General features: G+C 43.8%; 1 protein-coding gene and 1 non-coding gene across 3 annotated transcripts in view; one reads left to right on the top strand and one right to left on the bottom strand.

Moving 5' to 3' along the window:
* Positions 1–5,847, bottom strand: part of Itgam (integrin subunit alpha M) — a 42,673-nt gene extending 36,826 nt beyond the window's left edge. For both annotated transcript variants that reach the window (XM_051193110.1, XM_051193111.1), the window contains exons 1-2: positions 5,700–5,847; positions 3,673–3,778 (exon numbers count right to left, since the gene is read on the bottom strand). In XM_051193110.1, the coding sequence (XP_051049067.1) occupies positions 3,673–3,778; positions 5,700–5,727 (134 nt within the window). In that variant the 5' untranslated portion in view covers positions 5,728–5,847. The remainder of the gene's footprint in view (positions 1–3,672; positions 3,779–5,699) is intronic.
* A 538-nt stretch (positions 5,848–6,385) lies between these two features.
* Positions 6,386–6,549, top strand: LOC127228979 (U1 spliceosomal RNA). The gene has a single exon (XR_007835073.1). It is a non-coding gene; the product is annotated as a U1 spliceosomal RNA (small nuclear RNA).
* Positions 6,550–27,319: the final 20,770 nt, after the last annotated feature.

The raw sequence follows: 27,319 nt of genomic DNA, 5'->3' as shown, positions 1-27,319 counted from the left end.
AAACTCACACAGATCCACCTGCCTCTGCCTCCTAAGTACTGGGACTAAAGGTGTGTACCACCACACCAAGATACGATTGTTTTTTTAATTATATGTGTGTTTGTACCTCTATGTGGGTTTATATGCATATGAGTTTAGTGTTCTTGGAGGCCAGAGGCACCAGATCTCCCTGGAAATAATAATAGTCATCTTAAAAAAAAAAAAATAAGGGAGTAGAGAGATGGGTCAGCAGGTAAGAGAACTAGCTGCTCTTCCAGAAGACCTGGGTTCAATTCCCAGTACCCACATGGTAGGGGGTAATGGATCAGGAAGGGCTAAGAAAGGAGTAAGTATGAGAAGGAATAACTAACAATACAAACCTTTAGAAGAAAAAAAAGCACTGGCGGCACATGCCTTTAGTCCCACACTCAAGAGGCAGGAGCAAAAGAGATCTCAGAGTTCAAGGCCAGCCTGATCCACAGAAAGAGTTCCAGGACAGCCCAGCAAGGCAGAGAAACCTGTCTAGTAAAACAAAACAAAAGAAGAATGGAAGTACAGAAACCAACTACTGGACACTTCCTAAAATATGTATGTCGTATGTATGTGTACAGATACACACACACACATTAGATATATATTATATATAACATATGTATAATATATATTTTTGTGTGTATGCAACTCACATGCATATACTCATAACACATTTAATTTATGTATGAAATTTATAAAGCATTATCCTATAATGAGGGAGGCAATTCCTCTCCCAAGCATCACGAGCTATCAAAGAGCCCAGTTCCAGGTGATCTGCCGCCGCCCTCTTCTGGCCTCTGCAGAAACTCTTACAGTTAAAATTTTCTTTTAAAATAATCTTTTTTTAAGAAAAATAATATTTTAATGTTCTTCATCCCTATCCACCAGGGGAATGCAAATTAAAACTGCTTTGAGATTTCATCTTACCCCAGTCAGAATGACTAAGACTTTTTTAAAAATCACATAAGTACGGACATGAGGAAATCACTGTGGGTGGGGGTAGGAACTGATACAGTCACTATGGAAATTATTGTCAAGGCTCCTCAAAAAGATAAACATAGACCTTCCACGTCTGGGCACAGATCGAACGGCTCTACTTCCTTCCACAGAGGCACTGCTCGTCCATGTTCATTGCTGCTATATTCCCGACAGACAGGAAGCCCAAACAGCCGAGGTGTCCCTCAACAAACGAACGGGCAATGAAAATGTGGCACATATACATAATGCACTATGAACACACAGTGTGCTATGACGAAAAATGAAGTTTTCAGGGGATGGATGGAGCTAGAAATAATCCTTCTGAGTGAGGTCACCCTGACCCAAAAAGACAAACGCCACATATTCTCGCTTATATGTGGGTGCTGTCTTTGAATCTTTGTATATGTGTGTTAACCTGGAGTACCCATAGAAGTCAGGAAAATAATAATGGTCATGGGGCGGGGTGTTCAAGGGAGAAGACAGAGCCAAGGCAATATGAGGCGGGAAAGGAGGGTGATGGAGCAGGGGGGGCTGAGACAAATTAACCAGCAATAAAACCTTTTTAAATAGCAGTATGAAAACCAACTACTATAGAAACTTCCTAAAATATGCACATCACATGTATGTGTATACACACACACACACACACACACACACACACACAATTTATATGGAGTTACTCTATAATGAGAGGGGAATTTTCTTTCCCAGATACCATGAGCTATCAAATAAAAATCCCAGATACAAAGTGCCTCTTCTCCAGTTGTTGGTCAGTGAGATCCCACAGACTTCCTCCCTAAACATTACAGGCTATTGCCACTGCTCTTGGTTACCCTCCAGAATTTGATAGTAATAACTTATTGCTTAAGACAATGTATACTTGAGTCATAGGATATGGGGAAATCAAGCGATACCAACATCCCTACTGGTGTTGGAGAGCTCTATACATATTACCAGGGGAGAAAAGTAATCAAAAGCTTTACATGGCTGTGAACCTTTTGGCTACAATAAGGACTGGCCTGGCAAGATAGCCAAGTGCTGCTAGTGTAAGGGTGGCATGAATATTATGGGGGTGTGCTTGTTACTTTTTGCCAACCCAGACCTATGTGGGAAAGGGTGATCTCAACTAAGGAGTTGCCCCCATCAAATTGGTCTATAAGGGCATTTTCTTGACTAGAGGCTGGTGTGAGTCCTATGAAGAGACACCCTGGGCAGGTGGCTCCGGGATGCATAAGAAAGCAGGCTAAGCAAGCAGATAGCAATGTTCCTGAGGGCCCCTCCTCAGTTCCCGCCTTAAGTTCCTGTCTGCGGACTCCAGCCTCGCCTTCCCTCAGTGGACTGTGACCGGGTTTGTAAGCCAAATAAACCCTTGCTTTCGGCAATGGTGTTTTATCAGAGCAATAGAAACCTGAGACAGAGAGTAGCCACCACTTTCTACTTGCATTAGTGGTCTGGTCTACAAGATGAAATTTATGTCTAGTACTGTTAACTGGGTCAATATTCCTGTAGCTAGGTAGGTCATAGGCCCAAGGGGAGAACCTACTACTACTAGTCTACTAGAATTAAACTTCTTTCTAAGTTCTAACATTACACACACAGACTAGTGCATCTCTCAATCCTCATCAGAGATGCTTCCTTTTAAGTAGATGGAGATTAACACAAGGACTCACAGCTGGTCCATACACAGAGAATAAGAGACTGGGGGTGCTCAGCTCCAAATGAGACATCTATACTTCCTCTCAGGCTTGGGGATCATATAGAACAGGAAGTGGAAAGATGGCAAGAACTAAAGGAAATAGAAAACTGTTTTCTGAGTACGACAGTGCTGTTGCTCATATGAACTCAGCCTCTGCAACAGCAAGCACCAACACTTCTCACTCCGAAAACGTTATTTCCATAATTACTCCCAGTAAATATTTCTCTAAAGGTAAATGTTTTAGGCTTTGTGAACTATATCCCCTTGTCATTTCTCTATTCTGTGAGTAACAATCAGGATTGTGTTCAGTAAGATTTATTGTCATAGCAGAGAGATGGTTCGGTGTGTAAAGTCACTTTCCGGAAATCCTATGAGCAAAGTTCATCCCTAGGACCCACATGGAGAAACCAACCCCCACAAGCAATTCTGACTCTGGCACAAGTGTGCTGTGGCACACAAACACACACACACACACACACACACACACACAGCTATATTTATGGAAATAACCACACGTGTGATTACCATGTATGTTCAAGTAGGCCCATAACTTGAACATAACTCATGCTACAGACTGAGGGTGGGGAACTGAGCAGCAGTTGAGAGGTAGCTAGAAAGACAGACAAAAATCTCCCCTGAAGAACCACAAGGAGCCAATCGTCATGACCCCTTCTAGGAAAGGAAGTACAGGGAGTAAAAATGACTTTTTGCTCTCAACTTCCTTGGGTCTTGTGAATTTAGAACCCTAAAACCTCACTACAGATTCAAAAAAAAAAAATCAGTCAAGAGGGCAGAGGGGTGTAGCTCAGTGGTAGGGTATCAGCAAGCCTTGGATTCCATTCCTAGCAAAGGGGAGAGAGAGAGAAAGGGGGAGGAGGGGAGGGAAGGAGAGAAGAAGGGAAGGAAGAAAACTCAATAAGGAAACTTGTTTTTCTAGCTTTTAAAGATGCACTGAGACAGGGAGGGACTCCCCCTGAGGCCTTTACCGGGATTCACCAAGCTGGACCACGCTCTGCCCGAAGCCTCTTGCATCCTCTTGGAAGGTTATGGGATTCTCGGTGTCCATATTGAATCCATGGCATAAGGCTAGGGCTAGAAGGGTAACAGGAAGAGTCAAAGCAAAGGAACCAACATGGGCAAGAGAGCAGGACACCTTCCCACCGTGACCTTTCCTGACAGCATTCACGGAAACCCGGACAGCCGGGGCAGGGGTCCACATGTTATGGCACTTGACTCTGGTTTTTGAGACAGTGTTGGACAGCCTAGAACACTACAGTGTCAGTTTAACTCTGGGTGACCGAGACCTCCCCATCCTCCTGCCTCCACTCCATCTCCCAAATGTTCGGGGTGTGGGGCCGGGCCACCACACTGCAGTCCATTTTTTTTTTCTATAGAGGACCAGAGAGTCAAGCAGAACCCAGAACCAGGGAGGCAGAGGCAAAAGCAGTGCCTCAAGTTTGAGCCCAGCCTAGTCTCTGTAGTGAGTTCCAGACCAGTCAGGGCTACATGGTAAGACCACAGAGGGAAAGCTTTTCAGGACAGGGTCTCACACAGCCTAGGCTGGCCCAGAACTCCTTATATAGCTGAAGATGATCTTGAACCCCTAATCCTCCTGCCTCCACCTCCCACTGCTAGAACTACAGGTGTGCACCACCCTGCCCAGGTGACTGTGTGTCAGGGATCAAATCTAAGTTTTATATATGCAGGCAAGCCCCAGGCCTCATTCCCACCAACTTTTTAGCAAGCAAATTCAAACTGTAATCAGTCATCACCATTTTTGTGATACAGGTTTACTCATGAGATGGATGAGATTCTTGAGGAGTGGCATTTCACTTGACTGTGAGTAAATTAGTGTCCTCTGTCACCAATGGATAATAAATGATCATCTTCAAAACAGGTAATAGCTACATTAACCCATAGGCCAAGTGTGCTGACTCATAGCTCAAGGGTCTATAAGATCACTGGGCAGACCAGTCCCTCACTAAGCCCACAGTGGCCTCTTCCCCCACTGTCACAACCACAATGATTTTCACAACAATCAAAGGCCTTGATGACAAATTTTCCTTCCTCTGCAATTCTCACGCAGTTCCTTCCCTTCTTGACTTACTCCCTGCACAACAGACACAAAAGGAAATGAACTCAAACCACTGTTTGACTCTGCCATCATTCAGCAAACATTCGCACTAGGTCCTTGTTAACTAGACCTTGAGGCTACATAGAAAATGTGAGTGGTACACAAGAGAAAATACTCTGGAAGTAGAGTGCTGTGTTCCCCGCTGCTGGGCCTTTGTCTCTCTGGGCCTCCGGAGCCTGTCTATGACAAACACCCTTGCAAAGCCAATGGACTTAGTCCTTCACACACAACTCCCTGACTCAGCCCTTTGCCTCTCCCCACCTAACTCCTTCCTATTTTCTGCCCTCCTCCCCTCCTGATGCCTCCTTCTGACCTCCATTGGCACTGTACACACATGGTACATAGACATGCGTGCAGATAAAACACCCACACACATAAAATAAATATATCTCTTTTTAAAAGAAACAGTCAGCTGGGCGTTGGAGGTGCACGCTTTTGATACCAGCACTCAGGAGGCAGAGGTGGGCGAATCTTTGTGAGTTCGAGGCCAGCCTGGTCTCCAGACAGCTTCCAAAGCAATACAGAGAAACCCTATCTCAAGAAGAAGAGGAGGAGGAGGAGTTGGTCCAGCAAGGTGCTTCAGTGGATAAAAGGGCTTACCGTTAAACACTGAGTGCCTGAGTTCAGTCCCCAGAATCCACATCCCTAAAGCCCTTTGCCTCTCCCCACCTACTACTTCCTATTCTCTGCCCTTTCTCTCCACTCATGTACCCCAAAAATCCCCTCCTCCCCACCCTAGAGATGCTCCCTACTGCCCCTTCCACCCTGAATACCCCTAACCCCTCCTTCCCATCCTGAAGACTCCCTAGCCCCTCTTCCCCATCCTGAAGACCCCCCAACACCTCTTCCCCACCCAAGACCCCCAAGACCTTGACATACCTGTTACCAGAAGAACTTCAAAAGTCATGACTGAAAGAAACAAGCCCCTGGAAGATGTGTGGACTGTGGGGTTGCAGCCACCACAGACAGATATTGAAGAAGCCACCAAGGCCAGGAGGGGTGAAAATAGAGAAGTGAGAGGCAAGAGCGATTCAGAGAAAGAGGGTGGAGGCTCTGTGAGCACCCAGCCCTGCTTAGCCTTCCTCTGGGACAGTGCAGCCTGCTCTTCATTGCAATCCTGTTTCCTGGCCCAAACGATTAAAGTCACCACCCACTGGGCACCAATTGACACTCATTTCCCCCTGGGATAGCTGAAACATTATGAAAAATAAGCTAGGTAGATGGCTCAGCGTTTAGTGCAGGCTCCTCTGATAAGGGACCCACATTTGCACGACTGGTTCCCACATGGAAGCTCAAATTTGTCCCAGGAGACCCAACACCCGCTTCTGGCCTCCACTGGCACTGACAGGCATGCAGATAAAACACCCGCACACATTCAAGCGACTAAATAAATCTCTTTTTAAAATAGCCAAGAGTTGGTCCAGCAACGTGGCTCAGTGGATAAAGGGGCTTGCCATTAAGCACTGAATGAATGCCTGAATATTATTGTGAGATATTTACTCATTCCTATCTTGTTAGGTATGCATTTTATTCTATGTCTTTGTTCTTTAAAACAGTGGTTTCTCATACTCCCATGGTGGAGGAGACATCATGGTCAGGAAGGTAGTTTTCCCAGGGTGAGGCTCACCCATTGCCCTTGGCCTGTGCTGAGCCCTGCAATTTCCCCAAATGCAAGGAACTCGACTACATCACTTGTGTTAGTGGCAGACTGTGCTCACACTTTCTCTTGGCCAAAAAACATGGAACAATAAAGCAGTGGTTTCTTTGCTCTTTGGGGTTTTCTTACTTTTGTATTTGTTTTGTCTATATCTATTGATTTATTTGGGGTGTGTGTGTATGTGTGTGTGTGAATGCTGGTGTGTTTCACTGTGTATGTATGAAAGTCAGATGACAACTTGTTGGGGTCAGTTCTCTCCATCCACCATGTGGGTATCAGGGATCAAACTCAGGTCATCAGGCTTAGTGACATCTCATGGACATTGTTCAGTTTTCTTGAAACACATTATCAATGTGTTGTTCAAGCTGATCTTGGCCTCACTGATTCAAGTGATGTACCTACCTCAGCCCCCCCCCCCCAAGTATCAGAACTGTGGACACACACTGCTGTGTGCCCAGCTTTCTTCATTTTTTTGACACATTATCTTTTGTTCCTAGTTATATTTTCCAATAGCCAGATGGAAATAGAAGTTTGCCTGCTGAATAAAAATAAATAATATTCTATATACTTTGTTTCTAAGATAATCACACACAAATACATACACATACACTGAGGCTGAAAAGATATCTCAGTGAGTTATATCTGCTGTACAAGTATGAGGACCTCAGTTGAGATTCCCAAAACTCATGTAAAAGCTGGGCATGGTAACACCTGCCTGTAACCCCAACACTGAGAACAGCCACAGGCAGATTCCCTAGGGCTCATCGGCCGGCCAGTCTAGAAGTCAATGACCTCCCATATTCAGGGAAAGACCCTGTCTCAAAAAATAAGGTGGAGAGTGATGGAGACAGCTGACAACTCCAACCTCTGGTCTAAGCACAAATACATCGGCATTTAAGTGCACACACCCACACAAATAGGACATGCACCATATGTACTCATACGCACAAAAAATTAAAATGTAAGGCGTCACACACCTGTAATCCCAGCATTCAGAGGCCTTAAAGTCATGTCCTCCCCCTTCAGACTTCCAACTGCTAGGATCATAGCTGTGACCATCAAGCCTGGCTTGCACTTAAAACTTTCATAGGGAAGAGAGAAAGAGAGAGAAAGATGACTTATAATCAGGAAAAAAAATGTAGCTAATTTAAAGTGACTCTTAGTGGCAGCTAAAGGCTGAGGAAAGGAGCTGAAAGGGAAGTCACCTATGGAATGTGGGGACACGTGCTTGTCACACTCTGTTCATTGTGAACAAACACCTGACAGAGACAGCCTGGGGAGGAAATATCTATTGACTCAACATTTCAGAGGTGTCAACGTCCACTGCTACTTGGCTCTGTTTCTGGATCCTGCTGAGGTTAAACATGGCAGAAGGAGCGTGTGACAGAGAGCAGACAGCTCGCAGCATACCGCAGAGTGGGGAAGGGACTGGGAACCAGATGCAAACTTCCGATACCCACACCACTGTGATACAGAACCTTCAAAATTGTCAACTTGGTGGGATCTGAAATCTCCGGAGAGCCTGCTCACTGGCTTTCTTCACACTTACACAGTCCAGGGCCCAGCTGGGAAACACACACACACACACACACACACACACACACAGGGCTGCCTGCTCCACATCAGTTGGCAGTCAAGGTAATCACCCACAGGCATATTCACAGGACAACCCACTGAAACAGTCTCTCCACTGAAGCTTTCTGATCATGTGATTCTTGGTTGTGGCATTTAAAACCAACCACAACAGAGGCTGGCGAGATGGCTCATGGCAGCTCACAACCATCTGTGAGTCATTTCTAGGGAATCCATCAACCTCTTCTGGCTTCTAGTGGCACTAGGTACCAAGTGTACAGATATATATGCAGACAAAATGCCCATACACAGTAAAAAGAAAACCACACCCACCAACAGATGTGCCCCAACCAGATGACTGTGGGTAGGTTTCCAGCTCAACCCTTCCACACCTACTCTTTCTCCTTTTCTTTCCCCTGGCTGAGCATCTAACAGGTACAAATGACATGCTTGGAAGGTGATCTGGAAAAGTGGTGATGTGAGCAAGAGAGGAGGCTCTGAGAAAGTTACTTCTGAAGAAAACTAGAGCTCAGAACACCTAACGCTCTGGGGACCTCAGCTGCCTGCTTGAGAGACAAGGAATCTACACACTACTGCATAACTCACATCAGCTATTGACTGAAGGGTTATCTGTGAGAAATCCTCCACTCAGACCCAGCCTGCCCTTCTCCCAAATAGAGCAGGCTCCAGTAGCTGCAGAATGTGCTCAGGTAAGGCCTGCTTGGATGAGAACATCACATGCTGACGGGACATGGATGGGGCTAACACAGCATCTGCTACAGACAAGCATTTTTTCATAGTACTTGCTGCATGAAGTTGCAGGATATTTCCATTGTCTATCTTATCTGACTCCCCTAGTGGACTATAAAAACTCCATGACAGGAGAGATTTGTAGCTGGAAGCTTTTCTGTGTCCCATTCAGTCCCACAGCCACTTATGAATAATCACTCAGTCTTAATATTAATTATAATTGGTTGGCCAATGACTCAGGCTTATTACTAGCTAGTTCTTACATATAAATTAACCCATTTCTATTAATCTGTATATCGCCATATGGCCCACAGCTTACCAGTAATGCTCTGGCATCTTACTCCTCCAGTGGCTGCTGGTGTCTTCCTCAACCCTGTCTTCTTTATCCCTGTGTTCAGTTTGGCTTTCCTACTTAGCTATAGTCTGCTCTGCCATAGGCAGAGCAGCCTTATTCATCAACCAATAAAAGCAACACATATTTGCAGTGTACAGAGGACATCCCACATCAGATATTCTTGAGTGTTTTTCACTCTCTCCAGTGTATCATGCCTGGTTCATAATAGAAATCTGGTGGTTTGAATGAGATTGGCCCCATAGGCTCACATGTTTGCATAAGTCTCCAGCTGTCAGGGAAGGTTAGGAGGTGTGTGGCTTTGTGAGAAGAGGTATGTTGCTGGGGGCTGGCTTTAATGTTTCACAAGCCCAGTGTGTGTGTGTGTGTGTGTGTGTGTGTGTGTGTGTGTGTGTGTGTGTGTGTGTGTGTTTCTCTCTCTCTCTCTCCCTCTCTCTCTCTGTCTCCCGCCTGCTACAGATCAGATTACAATTATCATCTACTTCTCCGACATCATGCCTACCTGCCTGCCACCATGATCCCCATCATGAAGATAATGGACTAACCCTCTGAAACTGTAAGTCCTCAATTAAATACTTTCTTTTATAAGAGTTGCCTTGGTCATGTGACTCTTCACAGCAATAGAAGAGTGACCAAGACAACATCCGATAAAAATTAAAAGTCTGGGCACGAGGTTATCCTTTGAACTGACCTCAGAACTCTAAACTAATTACACTGGATGGATTATGCCTCACGATTCCTGAGTAGATGGTACTTTCCAATCAATCTATGCCCTACCTGTTCCACTGCCGGCAGAGGTGGTGGGTGCTGGGAAGAGGCTGCTCAGATGCTGATAAAGGGCCAAACAAGAAGGGGGAGAGGGAGTTCCAGGCTGGCTTACTCAAATGAGGATTTGCCAGGACACCTGGAGGCCGCCAAAAGGATGAGTTGAAGTTCTTCATTTTTTCAGAAGTATATGGTGGTGGATAGTGCAAAGGGTCCAAAGCAGCGCTGACCCAGGCTCACAATGAGGCCCCCTCGAGGCTGATCTGTTCACTGAGAAGAAAAGGGAGGAAGAAGACTCAGACACACCTTAAGAATGAAGTTAAGCCTTTGTGTGGCCGCAGGAGTCCCCAGCCTCCATGGACTGAAGCATTTCCATCTGCCCAGAGCATTGTTTTTATCTTTCTCTATATTTACACTTTAGTCAGTTGATTGCCATATGCCCAGAACAACTTGAATGAGGCATCCAAAACTACAATGACCAGTGCAAAATCTCCATTCAACAGGTACCATAGTTTTCCGGGTTTCCTGAACCAAGTTCTGCACAGGCCTTTGTGTTCTTGGGAAACTCCCAAAGTTCACATGGGAGACAAAAGGTATCTGGATTGGGCTAGGTGCTAGCTCTCTGGAGCTGGGCCAGATGTGGCTGAGCAGGGGTTAGGGCTAGTTGCTATCATTCTGTCACCAAGCCAGCAGGATACTGCTACAGAACATTGTTCTTGTGTAAGACTTCAGGCAGCTTTACAACCACTTGTAACTCCAGCTTCTGGGACTCCAACCCCATCTTCTGCTCCTGCCAGCGCCTGCCCGCATGTGTACACCATAATTTAAAGCATCTAGAGCAATAAACTAAGATTTATTGAAGCAGCCTTCTGTTGGTGATGGGACATACCTTTAATCCCAACACTCTCTGAGTTCAAGGCCAGCCTGGTCTACAGAGAGGGTTCCAGGACAGCCAGAACTACACGGAGAAACCCAGTCTTAAAAACCAAACAAACAAGAAAGATTTATTGAAACACAGGCTGGGAGAGATGGCCCAGTGGCATAGAGCACATACTGCTCTTCCTGAGGACATAAAGTCAGTTCCCTGCACCCATGTCAGGCAGTTTATAACTGCCTGTATTCCCAGCTCCAGGGGAACCTGACATGTCTGACCTCTGTGGGCTTTGACTAAAAATGTCCCCCATAGGCCCATAGAGACCGGCACAATTAGGAGGCGTGGTCCTGTTGGAGGAAGTGTGTACTGGGTTGGGCTTTGAGGTCTCAGATGCTCAAGCCACACCCAGCGGGGCAGTTTTCTGTGAAATAATCCTTCTGTACACTGTGAATATGTATTACTCTCATTGGTTAATAAAAAACTGACAGGCCAGCAGCCAGGCAGGAAATATAGGCAGGACAGCCAGAAATAGAGGACTCTGGTAAGAAGAAGGGCTGAATCAGAGGAGCCACCAAGGAAGCAGGATGTGTAGAAAATGAGGTAACAAGCCATTAGTATAAGTAAGAACTATGTGTTAATTTAAATGTAAGATTTAGCTAGTAGCAAGCCTAAGCTATCGGCCACGCATTTACAATCAATATAAGCCTCTGTGTGGTAATTTAGAAACGGCTGCTGGGGTGGGGAAACTTCCTACACCAGCTCTCTTCCTGCTACCCAAGGATCAAGATGTAGAACTCTCGGCTCCTTCTCCAGTGCTGTGTCTGCCTGCGTGCAGCCATGCTTATTGTCAAGACTATAATGGACTAAACCTCTGAACTGTAAGCTAAGACAATTAAATGTTTCCTTTTATAAAAGTTGTCATGGTCATAGTGTCTCTTCACAGAAATAAAACCCTAACTAACACACACCCCATACACACAATTAAAATAATAAAAATAAATCTTAAAAAAAAAATTTTTTTTGAAAGTTGAGCCAGGCATCTTTAATCCCAGAACTCAGGAAGCAGAAGCAGGTGGCCCTCTGATTTTGAGACCAGCCTGGTCTACAGGGTGAGTTCCAGGACAGCCAGGAATGTCTTAAAAAAAAAAAAAAAAAAAAAAAGCCAGCTCCGGAATAATGATAGAGAGACTTATTACTAAGTATGAAAGCTCAGCCTTAGCTTAGTCTTATTCCCAACCAGCTCTTATAACTCAAATTAACCCACTTATATTAAACTACATCTGCCATGTAGTTTAATATAGTGGCTTATTTAATGTAGTGGCTCATTCCCTCTCCTCAGAGCTGTAAGTTCCAGTCTGGCTGGTGAATCTCCTGCCTCTCAGATTCTTCCCTCAAATTCCTCTCTCCCCAGAAGTTCTGTCTATCTTCTCCTGCTTAGCTTTTGGCCATTAAGCTCTTTGTTAAACCAATCAGAAGGTGCCTTAGGCCAGTGAAGAAGGGCAGGCTCAAATATCCTGCAACACAGCCTGGTCTACATAGGGAATTCCAGGTTAGCCAGGACTACATAATGAAACTAAATTTTTACAAAAGGAAGAAAAGGAAAGACAAGTGAACAGAGATTTTTACAGACATACATAGCATCCATCAGAGGTCAATATATGTACTTTGGGGTTCCAGAGGAGAAGACCAAGAAAGGCACAGAAAATGAATTTTAATTAAAAGGAAGAAAGAAAGAAAGAAGGAAGGAAGGAAGGAAGGAAGGAAGGAAGGAAGGAAGGAAGGAAGAAACTGGGCATGGTGGTTCACACCTATAATCCCAGAACCTAGAAGGTTGACAGAAAATCTTCATATGTTAGAGGCTAGCCTTGGCTACTGAGTTGAGACCATTTCTCATTAAAAAGAAAAAGTTGGGGAGGGCTTCTTACCCTTTTGGCAGCTGCTCTTGTCTGGGAACTCTCCTTAACCTAAGACAGCAAAATGGTGGCCCCCAAGAAGACAAAAATGCTTCTGGAATCACCAACTGTAGACTCGAACATGCCATGAAAATGGTAGATACACACTAGGGCATAGGCATGCTATGAATAACAGGGCAGAGAAAAATGTGTTGTTCTCACCAGCAATGTGCCCGCATAAACACATCTGAAATAGAATACTATGCCATACTGGCCACAACCGGTGTGCATCACTCAGTGGCAATGAGACTGGCCTGGGCACAAGATAAGGAAAACATCGTGCATACTGGCTACCACTGATCTGGGTGACTCTGGTGTTATTAGAAGCACACCAGAACAGACTGAAGAACAGTGACCCAGGGAAGCTTTTTGGTGGTGGAGGGAGGAAAGGGAAGGAAGGTGAAGAAATGGCTCAGAGGTTAAAAGCTCTCACTGCTTTTGCAGAGAACTATTTTTGCAGTTTGGTCTGATTTCCACAGAGACCTGCACTTGCAAGCACAAACCAACATGAAGACACGCATATAACACAATTTAAAATAATAAAAATAGGATGGTCAAGGTGTTGCACACCTTTAATCCCAGTACTAAGGAGGCAGAGGCAGGCAGATCCCCATGAGGCCAGGCTAGTCTACAGAGCAAGTTCTAGGATAGCCAGGACTATGTAAAGAGACCCTGTCTCAAAAAACCTAAATAATAATAAGTAAAATAATAAAAATAAATCTAAAATAAAGAGGATGCTTCAAGGGATAACAGCTAGGTATGGTAGCATATGGCAATAAGCCTGGCGCTCTAGAGATGGAAGCAGAAGGATCAGAAGTTCTACATCCCTGACCTGGGACACGGCAGACCCTATTGAAGAAGCAACAAGATGGCTTAGTGGGTAAAGGCACATGCTCCAAAGCCTGAAATCCCACAAGGAATCCACATGGTTGAAAGAGAGCACAGACTCCCCAGAGTGGTCCTCTACCTTCATACTTACATCCTGGCTGAAGTGCAGGTAGAGGGTAGCAGAAAATGAGGTAGAGGCTGCTTAAACCACATAACGGGAAGTGGAGTCAAGTTTGTCCCGAACTTTTGATTTCCCGCCACACACACACACACATAGATAGATACACAGACAGACAGACAGACAGACAGATGTTAGATGGGGGGATGATAAGTAGGTAGATAGATAGATAGATAGATAGATAGATAGATAGATAGATAGGTAGGTAGGTAGGTAGGTAGGTAGGTAGATAGGTAGACAGATAGATAGATACATAAAATGCAAATAAATGTAACAAAATTACATGAAAAAAAAAAGAGGAGGGACCTAATCCTACCATCAAAAACAATTCATTTCTCCCAAAGAGAAACAAAAAATCTTTCTTTGGTTCAACCTCCCACATCCACCAATGCCCTGGTTTCACTTCCATTTTGCAAAACTTCTCCAAAGCAGCTGTCTGTATCTGTTGTGTGTTTTTCTTCTGTAAACCCTTTCCAAGCAAGTATTCCCCTTCCTCTACCAAAATAGTTTCAGAGGTCACCAAGCCAAGTTGGCTTGTTTCAGCCTTCGGTTCCCAGTCCTTCTCTTTAGTGGTTCAGTACTTTTTGACATTGCACCACTATTTCCTGAATTTGTTTAGTTGGCCTCTGAAACCCCACAGCCCTGTCTCTGCTACCTTGGTCCCCACCTTCAAGGTTTCCTTGGCCAATTCTCTTCTCCCCCGTGGAGGAGTTCAGAGCTCAGTCCTTTTACCTTGTTACCTGTTGTTTTAAGACAAGGTCTCATTATGTAGAACCAGGCTGGCCTCAAACTCACAGGGATGCACCCACTTCTGCCTCCCAAGTGCTGCGAGTTCATGTGTATCTGTGCATGTGTGTGTTCATAGTGCATCTTTACTGGCAGCCCCTCACTGGTGTGGCCTTGTTTCGTTGCCAATCACTACCTATCTTACCTACCTCTGTTATTCACTTTCTGTGCATCAGCATATTAAACAAGGTCACACCACTGAGAGCCTGAATTGTCTGCCCAGGAAAGATGCCCTGGACCATTTTTAGATTCCAGTGGCTTGCTATCCACAAACAAACAAAGCTCCTCATGGTCTTTGTCTTGTAAAGGGTGGTGGTGGTGATGTGTGTGTGTGTATAAAGCTATACACCCATAACCCCAGTACTTGGAAGGCTGGCAGGAAATCAAGAGTTTGAAGACGAACTGGACTCCACTTCCTGTTCCTTTGTGATGTAAGCAGCCTCTGCTTCATTTTTTGCTATCTCGCCTTTCCTGCTACAATACACCGAGATGCTATTGAAAAGTTTCTCCACCCCAACAAGCCTCTCCACCAATGCAGCAATTCAAATCAGACCAAATCAAACCGAATTAGAAAAAGCCCACGTTTAATGGATACAGGGCTCCTGGATGGCCTTCCTGCCCCCCCAGAGAAGATACAGGAAAGGGAGACCAGAAAAAACACCAATCTGGTTTCTTTTTTGTGGGGGGGGGCACAGTTTAAATACCCTGTGGGAGTGGTCTTGAACATCTCTGAGGGATGGGTCATCATTTGTGTGGGTTTTCTGAGATGCAGCTGAGTTTGGAGGGAGATGGGGAGGGGGCTTGTGTGGGACCTCCACCATAATATCCAGATTCTTTGGGTATGGATGCCAGGGGCTGTGGTGAAGCTTCTACCATAACAGCTATGAAAGTAGGAGCCAGACAACCCCTCCCTCAAGCCACAAATCAGATATTTTTGTCACAGTGAAGCAGCAGTAAACAACACAGAATATGAGGTAACCTGGGGTGGAGATATTAAACCCAAGTTTTATACATATATGGTTTGGTTTGGTTTTTCAAGACAGGGTTTCACTGTGTAGCTCTGGCTGTCCTGGAACACATTCTGTAGACCAGGCTGGTGTCAAACTCAGATCCACCTGCCTCTGCCTGCCAAGTGCTGGGGTTAAAGGTGTGGACCACCACCACCACCACCCAGAATTTTTTTTTTATTTTAAGTAACATATTGGTCTTTTATCTGCCTTTAACTTGCCACACTGTGTTGAAAACTAAGCCCTGTGGATAACTGTAGAGTTTCTATACCTATACAATCAACAAGTGGTTCGAGCCAAATCATTTCTAAATATCTCTGAGTATGTACACATCCAAGAGTGTATGGGTAACACAGATTGTGGTATGTATGTTTAATTGTGAGTGTGTGTGTGTGTGTGCATGTGTGTGTGTTATGAGAATATAAAGTTGGATAGATAGGAAGCATCATGGTGTGTGTGTGTGTGTGAGTGTGTATGTGTGTGTGTGTGTGTATGTGTGTTATGAGACTATAAAGTTGGATAGATAGGGAGCATCATGGTGTGTGTGTAAATGTGTGTGTATGTGTGTGTGAGTATGTATGTGTGTGTGAGTGTATGTGTATGTGTGTGTATGTGTATTATGAGACTATAAAGCTGGATAGATAGGGAACATCAGGTAGCTCTTGGAGGAGTTGGGTAATTAATATGATCAAAATATGTGATAGAAATTCTCAAACAATTATTTTTTAAAATTAAAAAAAAAGGAAAGGCATGGTAATGTGTGCTTGTAATCCTAGCTCTTGGGAGGCTAAGGCAGGAGTTCCAGGCCATCTTAGGCTACAGAGTGAGTTGAGGGTAGTCCAGGCTACATAGCAAGACTATGCCTAAACAAAAAGGATGACTGAGTCCTGAGAACAGAGGCAAAAGCACAATACAGGCCTTTGGTAACAAGCCTCTAGCCCCTCCCAACAGCAGAGAACCCTAGAACTTAGCCCTCCTGTAGCTCCCACTCCTCACTCACATCCTCTATCCAGTCCTCAACTCTGGTTCCTACCCACAGTTTTCTAGACCCTGTATATGGCCCCCATCTTGTTTCTGCAATTCAGACATCCTGGTCTAACATGTGTTCTCCCAATTCAGACATCCTGGTCTAGCATCTAACCTTTCTTAGGAAATCTATCCTGTCCCTAAGAACCCAATGCAAGACTGGATGGTCTACAAAGCTACTTCCTACACCTCCCTCCTCCAAGCTCACACTGTTTCTTCCAGTCTCCCTAATTCAGGCAGGACCAGGCCCCAACATGATCCTCACAGCAGGAATGACTCAACCACCTTAAAGGACACATCAGTGGAGCTTGGAACCCCAGGCTATACTATAACACTAAGACTAAGTTCACCGGGGTCTTTCTCTTGGGGATGAGAAACAAGTGTGTAGAATGGGAATATGACCTTCCCAAAACCCACATCACCATGGATGATGGCCCAAATGGCATTCTCCACTTGGAAGGAATTTGTCGAAGTACTTCAATTCTGCACTGGCTAGTTTATTATGTTAACTTGACACAAGCTAGAGTCATTTTGGAAGAGAGAACAACTGAGTAAATGTTCCCACCAGGTTGGCCTGTGAGCAACCCTCCGACGTAGTTTCTTAAAGTTTGAATGATATGGTAGTGTTCAGCAGATAATACCATCCCTGAGTAGGTGGTCCTGAATGTTACAAGAAAGCAGGCTGAGCAAACCATGAGCAGCAAGCTAGTAAAGCAGTATCCCTCCATGACCTCTGTATCAGCTCCAGCCTCCATGTTTCCACCTTGAGTTCCTGCCCTGGCTTCTCTCAATGACATGCTGCAAGCTTTCCTTCCCTCCCCAAGTTGCTTTTGGTCATGGTGTTTCATCACAATAGAAACCCTGACTAAGACAAAACCCTTCCAGCAAGCAGTGTGGCGGTATTGCGGTACATGGAAGCTGAGGATCAAGAGAGAGAAAGAAGGAACTGAAATTGATCAATTTGCTTTTCAAAAACTCCATTCTAGAGAGTCACTGTTTCTCTGTCATAAAACTGTCCTATAAGTACTAAATTTTGCTGATTTTGGCTAGGTTTTTGTTACCTACAAGTTGCTATATAGACCAGGCTGACCTTAAAAGGACAGAGATTCCCTTGCCTCTGCCTCCCAGGTGCTGGAATTAAATGTGTGCCATGTTTAAATCCCTAACAGGGACTTTCTCCTAGACTAAATCAGCAAGATAATGGGAATCCTGCAATACAATGTGCTCATAGATGAGTCACTAAATGGCAGTGCCCCTATAAAAGCACCTATTTATCACATGGCCCCAAGCTATAACTATACAGAATTGGTGTGGCCACTCCATGCTTGTGTGGAAGACTGACACTCTCCCGATTGAAAAAGAAAATAGCATTGGTGATCTGTTGTGGAATATTACTTTAACTATGTGAAAGTGTGTTAGTTTTGTTTATGCTATATTTGTTTAGTTGGGTAAAGACGTGTTACATTTGTTTCACCTTGCCTGCTTAAGACACCTGATTGGTCTAATAAAAACCTGAGTGGCCAATAGCTAGGCAGAAGAGGAATAGGCAGGGTGGTGGGCACAGAGAAAAGAGGAGAAATCTAGGAGAACAAGGGAGAAGGAGAGGGACATGTCTGGGACCAGAAGCCAGGCAGCCACCAGACAGACAGACACAGGAAGCAGTGAAAGTAAGACATACAGAAGACAGTTTAAAAGCCCCAAGACAAAACATGTCGTAAGAGCCAGCAAGCATGAGCCTAAGCCAAGGCTGAGCAGTCATCACTAATAAGTTTCCACGTCATGACTTGGGAGCTGGTTGGTGTCCCAAAAAAGCAAGCCTAGTACTGTAGTCACTTTTCAGAGTTCTCCTAAGTGTGTAGTCCCGTGAAATATTCCTCTCTGAGTTCTCACTCCCCCACCCTATGGAGACTCAGGCAGCACCTGCTCCCCTTCAAAAAGGGGAAACCAGAAAATAAGAGATGAGAAGTTAAACTGTAACCCACGATACCCCAATAATATGGAAATGAGATGTGAAGAAGTCTAACACCAATAGACAGGCAGACATGAAAGGGAGAAATCTCACAGGGCCCAGCCACAGACAAAGCGCTACAAGCCACTAAGGGATACTGAGAGTAAGAGAAATAGTCTTCCCAGGATGAGCCTGAGTCTGCCCCAAGTGGCCATTCAAACCAAAGTAGTCAGCCCTGAGTCATATGCATACAAGGTGTGTGTGTGTGTGTGTGTGTGTGTAAAACAGTGCCGGCCAAAGAGGGGAAAGGGGCATGATTGATGACTGCAATGGGAAGCAAGGGGGGGGTATATATAGAAGGGCCTGGAGGAAGGAAAAGAATTTTTAGAATTTTTAACTAATTTAAAAAATAAAATTCAAATTTCTAGAAATCCCACTAGTGATACATGTTAATATTTTAGTATCTTATTAATTCCTTGATAATTTTATACAGTGCATTTTCATCATAATCAGCCCATATTTTTCAGAGATTTTTTTCCTCACAATTGAAACAGAGTGGGTTTATAGTTTGACATAATTGTTTTTCCACTAGAAAAAAACTAGACTTAATTCTGTCCCTCCCCAAAAGTACTCAGTGAGATTATGAATTTGAAAATGCTCTGTACATTATGAGTTGAATATGACATCTCCCCCATAGATTTGTGCTTTAAATACTTAATCCCAGCTGCTGGCACTATTTTGAGAGTTTCTAGAAACTTAAGGAGGTGGGGCCAGATTGGGAAAAGTAAGTCACTTGGGGTAGTGTTTCTTTAAAAACTCTTAAAGTGGCATATTCCTGTGATGTCAGCTCTTGAGAAGTAGAAGCAGAAAGAATTTAAGGCTATCTTCAGCTACTTCGTGAGTGGTTAGTCAGGGTTCCTCTAGAGTAATAGAATTTATGTGACATAAATATATATTCCTATATACCTGTGAATATATAATATATATGGGATTTACTAGAATGGCAGGCTATGGTCCAGCTAATCCAACAATGGCCAACAGTAACACTGTTAGGTATTTTATCAAGATCCTTCCTCGGGGGAATCTGGAGGTCCCTTCTTTTTAGGGGTACTGGATCTGCAGACTGGATCAGTCTGGAAACTGGTTTACGGGTCAAGATTTCCTTTCACCATATCCAGTGCAGCCTTTCTTCCATGTGTTTGAGGATTTTTCCACTTATACAGATCAAACAAAAATCCAGTAGGCTTCTTTTCTATTCCATGTCTAGAAACACCACGATTGATTAGCCAGTATCAAAGGTCCACAGAAGCTCATTTTGCCTATGCATACCATTACAGGTCAGGCCATTGTGGACCTTGCCTTTAGCCATTCAGTGCTGCCAGCTGGACCCTGCCTGCCTCTTCAGGCCTAATTAAACCCATTGCACCAATTCATCCACCTGAGCAGCAGGTCTGGCACAAGGGGAGGGGACAGCAAAGATCTCCAAATGTACTGGGGTCCTCTCAACATTTTTGTCTTTTTAAAAATAACTTATTTTTATTTTATGTCATTAGTGTTCTGCCTGCATGTGTCTGTGTGAGGGTGTCAGATCCCCTGGAACTGGAGTTACAGACATGTGGGCGCTAGGAATTGAACCTGGATCCTCTGAAAGAGTAGACAGTGCTCTTAACATTAAGTCATCTCCAGGTCCTGGTTGTTTGTTTGTTTGTTTTTGTTGTTGTTGTTGTTGTTGTTTGCTTGTTTTGGGTTTTTTTTCCTGTTTTATAGGATTAGTAAAGGACTAGCATTGCAATTTCCCTGAGCCTTAAAATTCATTTCTCTGCCCTTAGCTGCGGGATATCAGGCTTCTTCTCCAACTCCTTTTCCGTAGACCTTCTTTTGACAAATGCTTCAGCCAACCATTCAGATGAACTTTTGACACCTTTTTTTTTTAACTGTGCAAACTTCTATATTAATCTAGAATCTCCACTCAGCGGGCCCATATCAATAAGTTTGTGTAAAGAGTACGATTTTTTCTGCCCACCGCCAAGTCTTGTCCCGCCACCACGCCAGCCCCAAATAATACACTGAGACTCTATATTTGATATAATTCTGTTGGCCAAGTACTAGTTTCTTATCAGCTAGCTCTGTCTTAAGTATTAACCCATTTCTATGTATTTCCACGTGGTTTCACCTACTGGGGAGTGGGGCAGGCGTCTGGTCTCCCCGTCTCTCCATGCTGACTCTCCCTACTTCCTCTTTCCTCCTTGTCTCCTAGTCCCTCCTATCTTCCTTTCCTATTGGCCAACAGTGCTTTATTCATTAACCAATATGAGAAACATATATACATAATGGCATCTCCCATCAAGTTTGTCCTGACCTGGTTTTATGTTCCTTTATCCATAATCCCACACCCTTAAAATCCATTCTCATACATATTCCCCAGACTTATGCTTGAATGTATTAGCAAACTTTAAGCTCTTTATTAGTGTGGCAACCTCCCTATGAATTATATGTACTTTCTACCTCCCCTCTTTAGGAGCCTGCCTGGCCTTAAATCTGATTATAGATATGCAGGAAACTATTACTGGACCTGAGGGACATGGGTATTATTTTACCTGGCATCTCCTTCAGAGAAAGTCACTGCAGGTTTAGCTACAATGAAGGATTAATTTTTTCAGTGAAAGGTGAAAAGGCAGTATTTCAGAGAGTAGGGTGTGAGTACATTCTCTGCTGAGGGTGGAAAAACTACTTAAGTGAGATTTAAAAAAAAATAAACAAAAACCTTGAGAATCTGAAGGTTCAACGTTTTCACTTCAAATGAAACAAAAATCCCTTACGGTGTGCCCCTCTATTTTGGGATTTTAGCTAATTCCAGATGTAATCAAGTTGACAACCAAGAAGAATAGCTATGACAGTTAGTTTGAGAATAGTCTGAGCTATATTAATCCTATCTCAAAAAAGAAAGGAAGGAAGGGAGAAAGAAAGAAGGAAGGAAGGAAGGAAGGAAGGAAGGAAGGAAGAGAGAGAGAGAGAAAGGCCTCTTTTGCAGTAGTTCTCCTACTAATTGCTTTACAAAATTTAACGGGAAAACTGGAGTGTTAGCACAATCAGAGCCATTACTATCCATTCACCAAGCTTGTGTAGTTCAGTGGTAGAGAATGTGCCTGTTAGGAAGCTGAACACATGATGTCTCCCTGACTCACAAGTTCCTCTTAAGAAACTTACCTCCACCCTACCCTTGTGAAATTTTATGTGCCACCCACGCCTTTAATCACAGCATTTGGGAGGCAGAGGCAGGTGGACCTCTGTGAAATCCAGGCCAGCCTGGTCTACAGAGTGAGATCCTGTCTTTTTTTAAAAATTGATAATAATGAAAAAGAATTATTTTTAAAGCTAGGCATGATGGCATATGCCTATAGTCCCAGTACTTGGCAGGTAGAAGTCGAAGGAATCCAGAGTTCTCAGCCATTTTCAGCTACATAGCAAATCTGAGGCCTGCGTAGGCTGCATAAAACCTTGTCTCCAGAGAAAAAGTGGGGTGGGTGGCATGGCTGGAGAGCTGCCTCCATGGTGAAGAGTGCTGGCTGCTCTTGCAGAGATCTGGGTTTAGTTCCCCAAACCCACGTGGTGACCCAGTCCCAGAGGATCACGATGCCTTCTTCTGACGTCAGCTACACTACTGACAGTGACGACATAAAAGCATGGCAGCAGGAAGCAGGGATGTAAGGGGGACCACGGCCAGGATAGGATAGCGGGGCTGGGGAGCAAGGGAAGGGGATAGCAAGGGACAAGTAATCTCATCTGGAAAATGGGAAGGGGGGCTCTTCAAGGAGGGGAATGGAGGTAAATACAAAAGGAGGTAAGAGGGTAAAATAGCAAGGTGTCTGGAAAAGGTGTTAAGTATGAAAATATAAGTATGCAAAGCAATAGTGTGATTCATACTATTAAATGTTTATAATATATGTAATTTTGTCTATAAATTTACATATATGCTTTAAATAAAACTTTCCCCATCAAGCTGACAATGTTCCCTTCTAGAATACCAAAGAATACCAAAAATGGTCAGGGTTGTCCAAGAGTCACAAAATGTACAGTCTATTGCTATTGCCCTCGGTTGCCCCACCCCCACAAGTGGGAGGTAAGTCCCTATTGCTGAAGACACCATGCACTTCAGAAAGAGGGTTCAGAGGTCCCTGAGCTGGAACTGACCTGAACACTCACTCACTCCCTGAGGCTAGTTTTCATGGTCCCAGAAGGCACAAGGCAAGCTTCCAAAGGAGGATACAGCCAACAGTCCTGCCCAGCTACACTGCCTGTGAACTACAATGACCAGCATGGCAAGTAATACTAAAGGTGCAGTACAGTAATGGCATATTACCTTGGTGCTAACCAAGAACTCTCTAATTGGACTTTAGACACAACAAAAGGGAGACCGTGCCTGGACCTGAAAACCTAACCAATAACTCAATGCTACTGAAGTCATGGATCTTGGAGGAGAGCCTGCAACCACCCCTTTATTAAACCAGCATGACCCCAACTACAACCTAAAGAGTTGTCCTTATACTCACTGGTGAGTGTGGTCCTCGCCCCTCGCCAAGGAAGCTTCTCTTTGCCACACACGGAGACCACCACAGAAAACCACAACCAATCAAAATGCATGGTTGTGGATCCCAGTCCCAGTGAACAAAACAGCTCCCACACCTAAGGTTCAGGGAACGTTGAGGAAAAGGAGGCAGAAAGATTTAAGAGCCAGAGGGTCACTTTGCTGTGAGACTGTATCTCCTATAATGCCAGAAGCTACACCAGTAGTCTCGCCAACATGGCTGCCGAAACCTGAGCTGAACAAGGGTGATGGTAACAGATGAGCACAAACGCAGAGGAAAGATCATGAGGAGGCCTCAGCCCTGCAAAGGAACAACTAAGGAATACTGAGAGTGGGGGGTGGGGGGAAATAGTCTTCTTAAGGGAGGAGCAGGCCAACTGGCTATCCAATACCAAGTGGTCAGTCCTGAAAATACAAGGGACTGAGCAGGCAATATATAGGAATGTATATACAAAAACATGCACACATATATGCATGTAACAACAGTTAGTGAAAAAGGAGACCATGAGCTTGAAAGAGAGCTAGGAAGGGTACATGGAAGGATCTAGAGGGAGGGAGGGGAGGGAGAAATGATGTAATTATGTTATAAACTCAAAAATAAAAAAAAAAACCAGGCATGTTTTGCATGCCTTTAATCCCAACCTTCAGAAAAGGCAAAGAGGCAGGCAGATCTCGGTGAGTTCGAGGCCAGCCTGGGCTACAAAGCAAGATCCAGGACAGCCATGACTCTGTTATACAGAGAAACTGTCTCAAAAACCAAAAGAATAAAAAATAAGAAAGAAAAGAAAATTGTTTTTAACTAAAATAATATTTTTAAAGGAGCCGTTGAGATGGAGGTGGAGTTATGCTGAAGGGAGTCTGTCTCTGGGACAGGTGCAGGACTTGAGGCTGTATATCCCCGCCTCCCTCCTTCTCTCTGCTACCCTTGTAGATGCAGATACAGTCACCCCCCTCCCGTTCCTGCTACCACGCTCCCCCCACCCACATCCCGCTCCACCCCACCCCCACCCCCACCTTCTCCTTGATGGGCTCTGTCCCGCTGCAATCAAAAGCCAAAATAAGCCTTCTCTCCTGTAAGTTTTGTTTTGTTATTGTTGTTTGGAGTTTTATTTTGTTGTTTTGTCTTGTCTTTGGGGTTTTTTGGTTTGGTTTGATGTTTGGTTTTTCCAGACAGGGTTTCCCTTGTGCAGCTTCTGCCTCCCAAGTGCTGAGTTAAAGATTCGTGCCACTACCTCCTGTACTGTAAAATTTTTTGGCCATGATATTTTACTACAGCAACAGAAAGTAACCAACACACCATGTAAAACTGAAAGGACAGCCTGGCAGTGATGGCACACGCCTTTAATCCCAGTGCTCGGGAGGCACAAGCCATCGGATCTCTATGAGGCCAGCCTGGTCTACGGACTGACTTCCGTGACAGCCAGGGCTACACAGTAAAACCCTGTTTCAAAAAAAAAAAAAAAAAATCAAAAACAAAAAGTGGAAGGACTGATCTGACCAAGAAGTTCTCTGACCTCTGCCTGGGCCACGGCGTGCATATGCATACACACTCATTATATACATATATGCAGTAACAATAATATGAAAGGAAAAGTGCATGCCATCACAAATATCCCCCCATAAAGATGACACTTAGGCCAAAGCTTTTCAAAGTTTCTAAACCCACAAGGCAGAGAATTCACAAACTAAGGCAAGCTGTTAAATTAGAAGAAAATATGATAAGACATGCATATAAAGGACAATGATAAGTATATGTAATATGTTAAAAAATGAACTATAATTCATTAAGAAAATGAACAAGGGGCTGGAGAGATGGCTCAATGATAAAGAGCTAGAGAGTAGACTCAATGGTTAAGGGCTGGAGAGATGGCTCAGTGGTTAAGAGCACTGGCTCTTTTTGCAGAGAATCCATGTCAGTTACCAACACCCACAAGGAGATGACTCACTTCTATAACTCTAATTCCAGGAGATCCAGTGCCTCCTTCTGGCCTCCTGGGCACTAAGTGTGCATGGTGCACACACATACATACACGCAGGCAAAACACCCATGCACATAAGATAAAATAAATTTTAAAAAAGAAAATGAGTAAGTAATATGGATGAGCAACTTTTAGAAGGAAAAATATAACTAAACAAGATATTTGAAGTGATAGAAATGTCAGTTATTCTGATATAATAATCATTATACATTGTAAATATGAATTGAGGTATGTGGCAATACATTGTGATAAAAGCTATTACATTCTAAGAGACTGGAACTTTTGCTGAACCTCTCAGCCAGAGCTAATAATACACCTTGAGGTCACTCAAGGCTATTATCCTGCCAAGCACACTTTTAATCCCAGCACTTGGGAAACAGAGATAGGCGGATCTCTGTGAGTTCAAGGCCTGCCTGGCCCGTAAAGTGAGTACCAGGCCAGCCAAGCTAGACACTAAAACCCTATTTCAAAAATAAATAAAGACTGCTGCCCTACTGTACTCAGGCAAGCTGCCTTTAAGAGACAACCAGCCTCATGTGCCTTGGGTTCTCCATGTAATCAACTTTTACAACCTAAGCTAATGCATCTCCATAATCTTAAAGTATGTACTCTTCCATGCCTGTGACCCAAAACAATGAATGTATATCATTTACTGAAAACAAAAAATAAAATGAAAACCCACAATAAGTATTGAGCACAATATTTATGAATATTATCAAACAAAGAAAGTACTTATGAATATCACTTGATAAACAATGATATTTGTAATATATGTGTTATCTGGGTCATTTGGGATCAGTTGAACTCTGACTTACTGCCTTGTAAAACTTTTAAAGATTTCTGTAAAATATCCTCATTCCCTCCCCTTGAGATGCTTCCTATACTGTTCAATAAAGACAGATTAAAGCCCTTTGTGAGGGTCAGACACACAGACCAGACACAGGCATGGGGACAGTCACCAGGCAGCTCTCAGGGAAACACAGCTTCGGCCTCAAACAAAGGACAGAGGATGAGAGACACGGGATAATGAAGCAGAGAATTCAAATCCAGGCTGGCTCTTGGTTAAGTGACACCAAAGAGAAATGCTTTGATTTCTTCCCTTAATGGGACACTGACATAATATCGGTGACTCAGAGTTTATTATTAACACATTCAAACATACTGCATTTCTGAGCCTCATGTAAGGAATCTTTAATGTGTTTAATCCACAAAGAAATACTGTGCTGTACCCCACTGATATGTACAACAGTCATATATTAATTAAAAATGAAAAATAGCCAGGTGATGGTGGTGGCACACGCCATTAATCCCAGCACTTGGGAGGCAGAGGCTGGTGGATCTTTGTGAGTTCGAGGCCAGTTTGGTCTACAGAGCGAGTTCCAGAACAATTGGGGCTACACAGAGAAACCATATCTCAAAAACAAACAACAACAAAAAAAGAAATAATAAGAAAAATGCCTGCTTGGAGTTTGGGGTAGTGCTCAATGGTATAGAACTTGCTTTTCATGAGTGAGACCTGGGTTTCATTCCTCATTCCCAGTACCAGAACAAATAGATAACATATTATACATGTGAGTGATAAAAAGCAGAGTGAGCAGGTGGTGTGTATGTATTTAGGAATATATATGCATGTACGTGTATGAATGTAACAATTAATGGGAAAGGTCATGAATTTGAAAGAGAACAAGGAGGGGTGAATAGAAAGATTGGGTGAGGGAAAAGGAGGGGTAAGGTTCTAATTATAATCTAAAATAATGAAATGGAAAATTTAATTTTAAATTGAAAAAAATTGAAATAATATATTTGTTATTTCTTTTTTATCATATTAATAGGAAGAAATATCTGGGCCCACAGTGGTGGAACATTCCTTTAACCCCAGCACTTAGAAGGCAGGCGGTTCTCTGTGAGTTCAAGGCCCACCTGGTCTACAAAAGCAAGTTCCAGGAAAACCAGGATTGTTACACAGAGAAACCCTATGTCAAAAAAAAAAAAAAAAAAAAAGTGATATTTGATAGTTGAAGAAGATTTGGGAAACCTCACTCACACGATGCTGTTTAGACTCTATCCCAAGCACCAAAAAGAAAAAATAAGCCCAAAGCTAAGGATTCATCAAAGTCCTGTTGTGTGGCCTTTTCCTGAGAAAATAAGGACAAACACCTTCTCCTCAACAACAGCCCAAAGAAACGATGAAAGAATGAACGTAACTACGGTGGGAGGTGACTTACACAAGTGTGAGCAAC

Source organism: Phodopus roborovskii, unplaced genomic scaffold (genome assembly GCF_943737965.1).
Source record: "Phodopus roborovskii unplaced genomic scaffold, PHOROB, whole genome shotgun sequence".
In the NCBI taxonomy this organism is placed as follows: Eukaryota; Metazoa; Chordata; class Mammalia; order Rodentia; family Cricetidae; genus Phodopus; species Phodopus roborovskii.
This window is presented reverse-complemented; position numbering and strand designations above follow the sequence as displayed.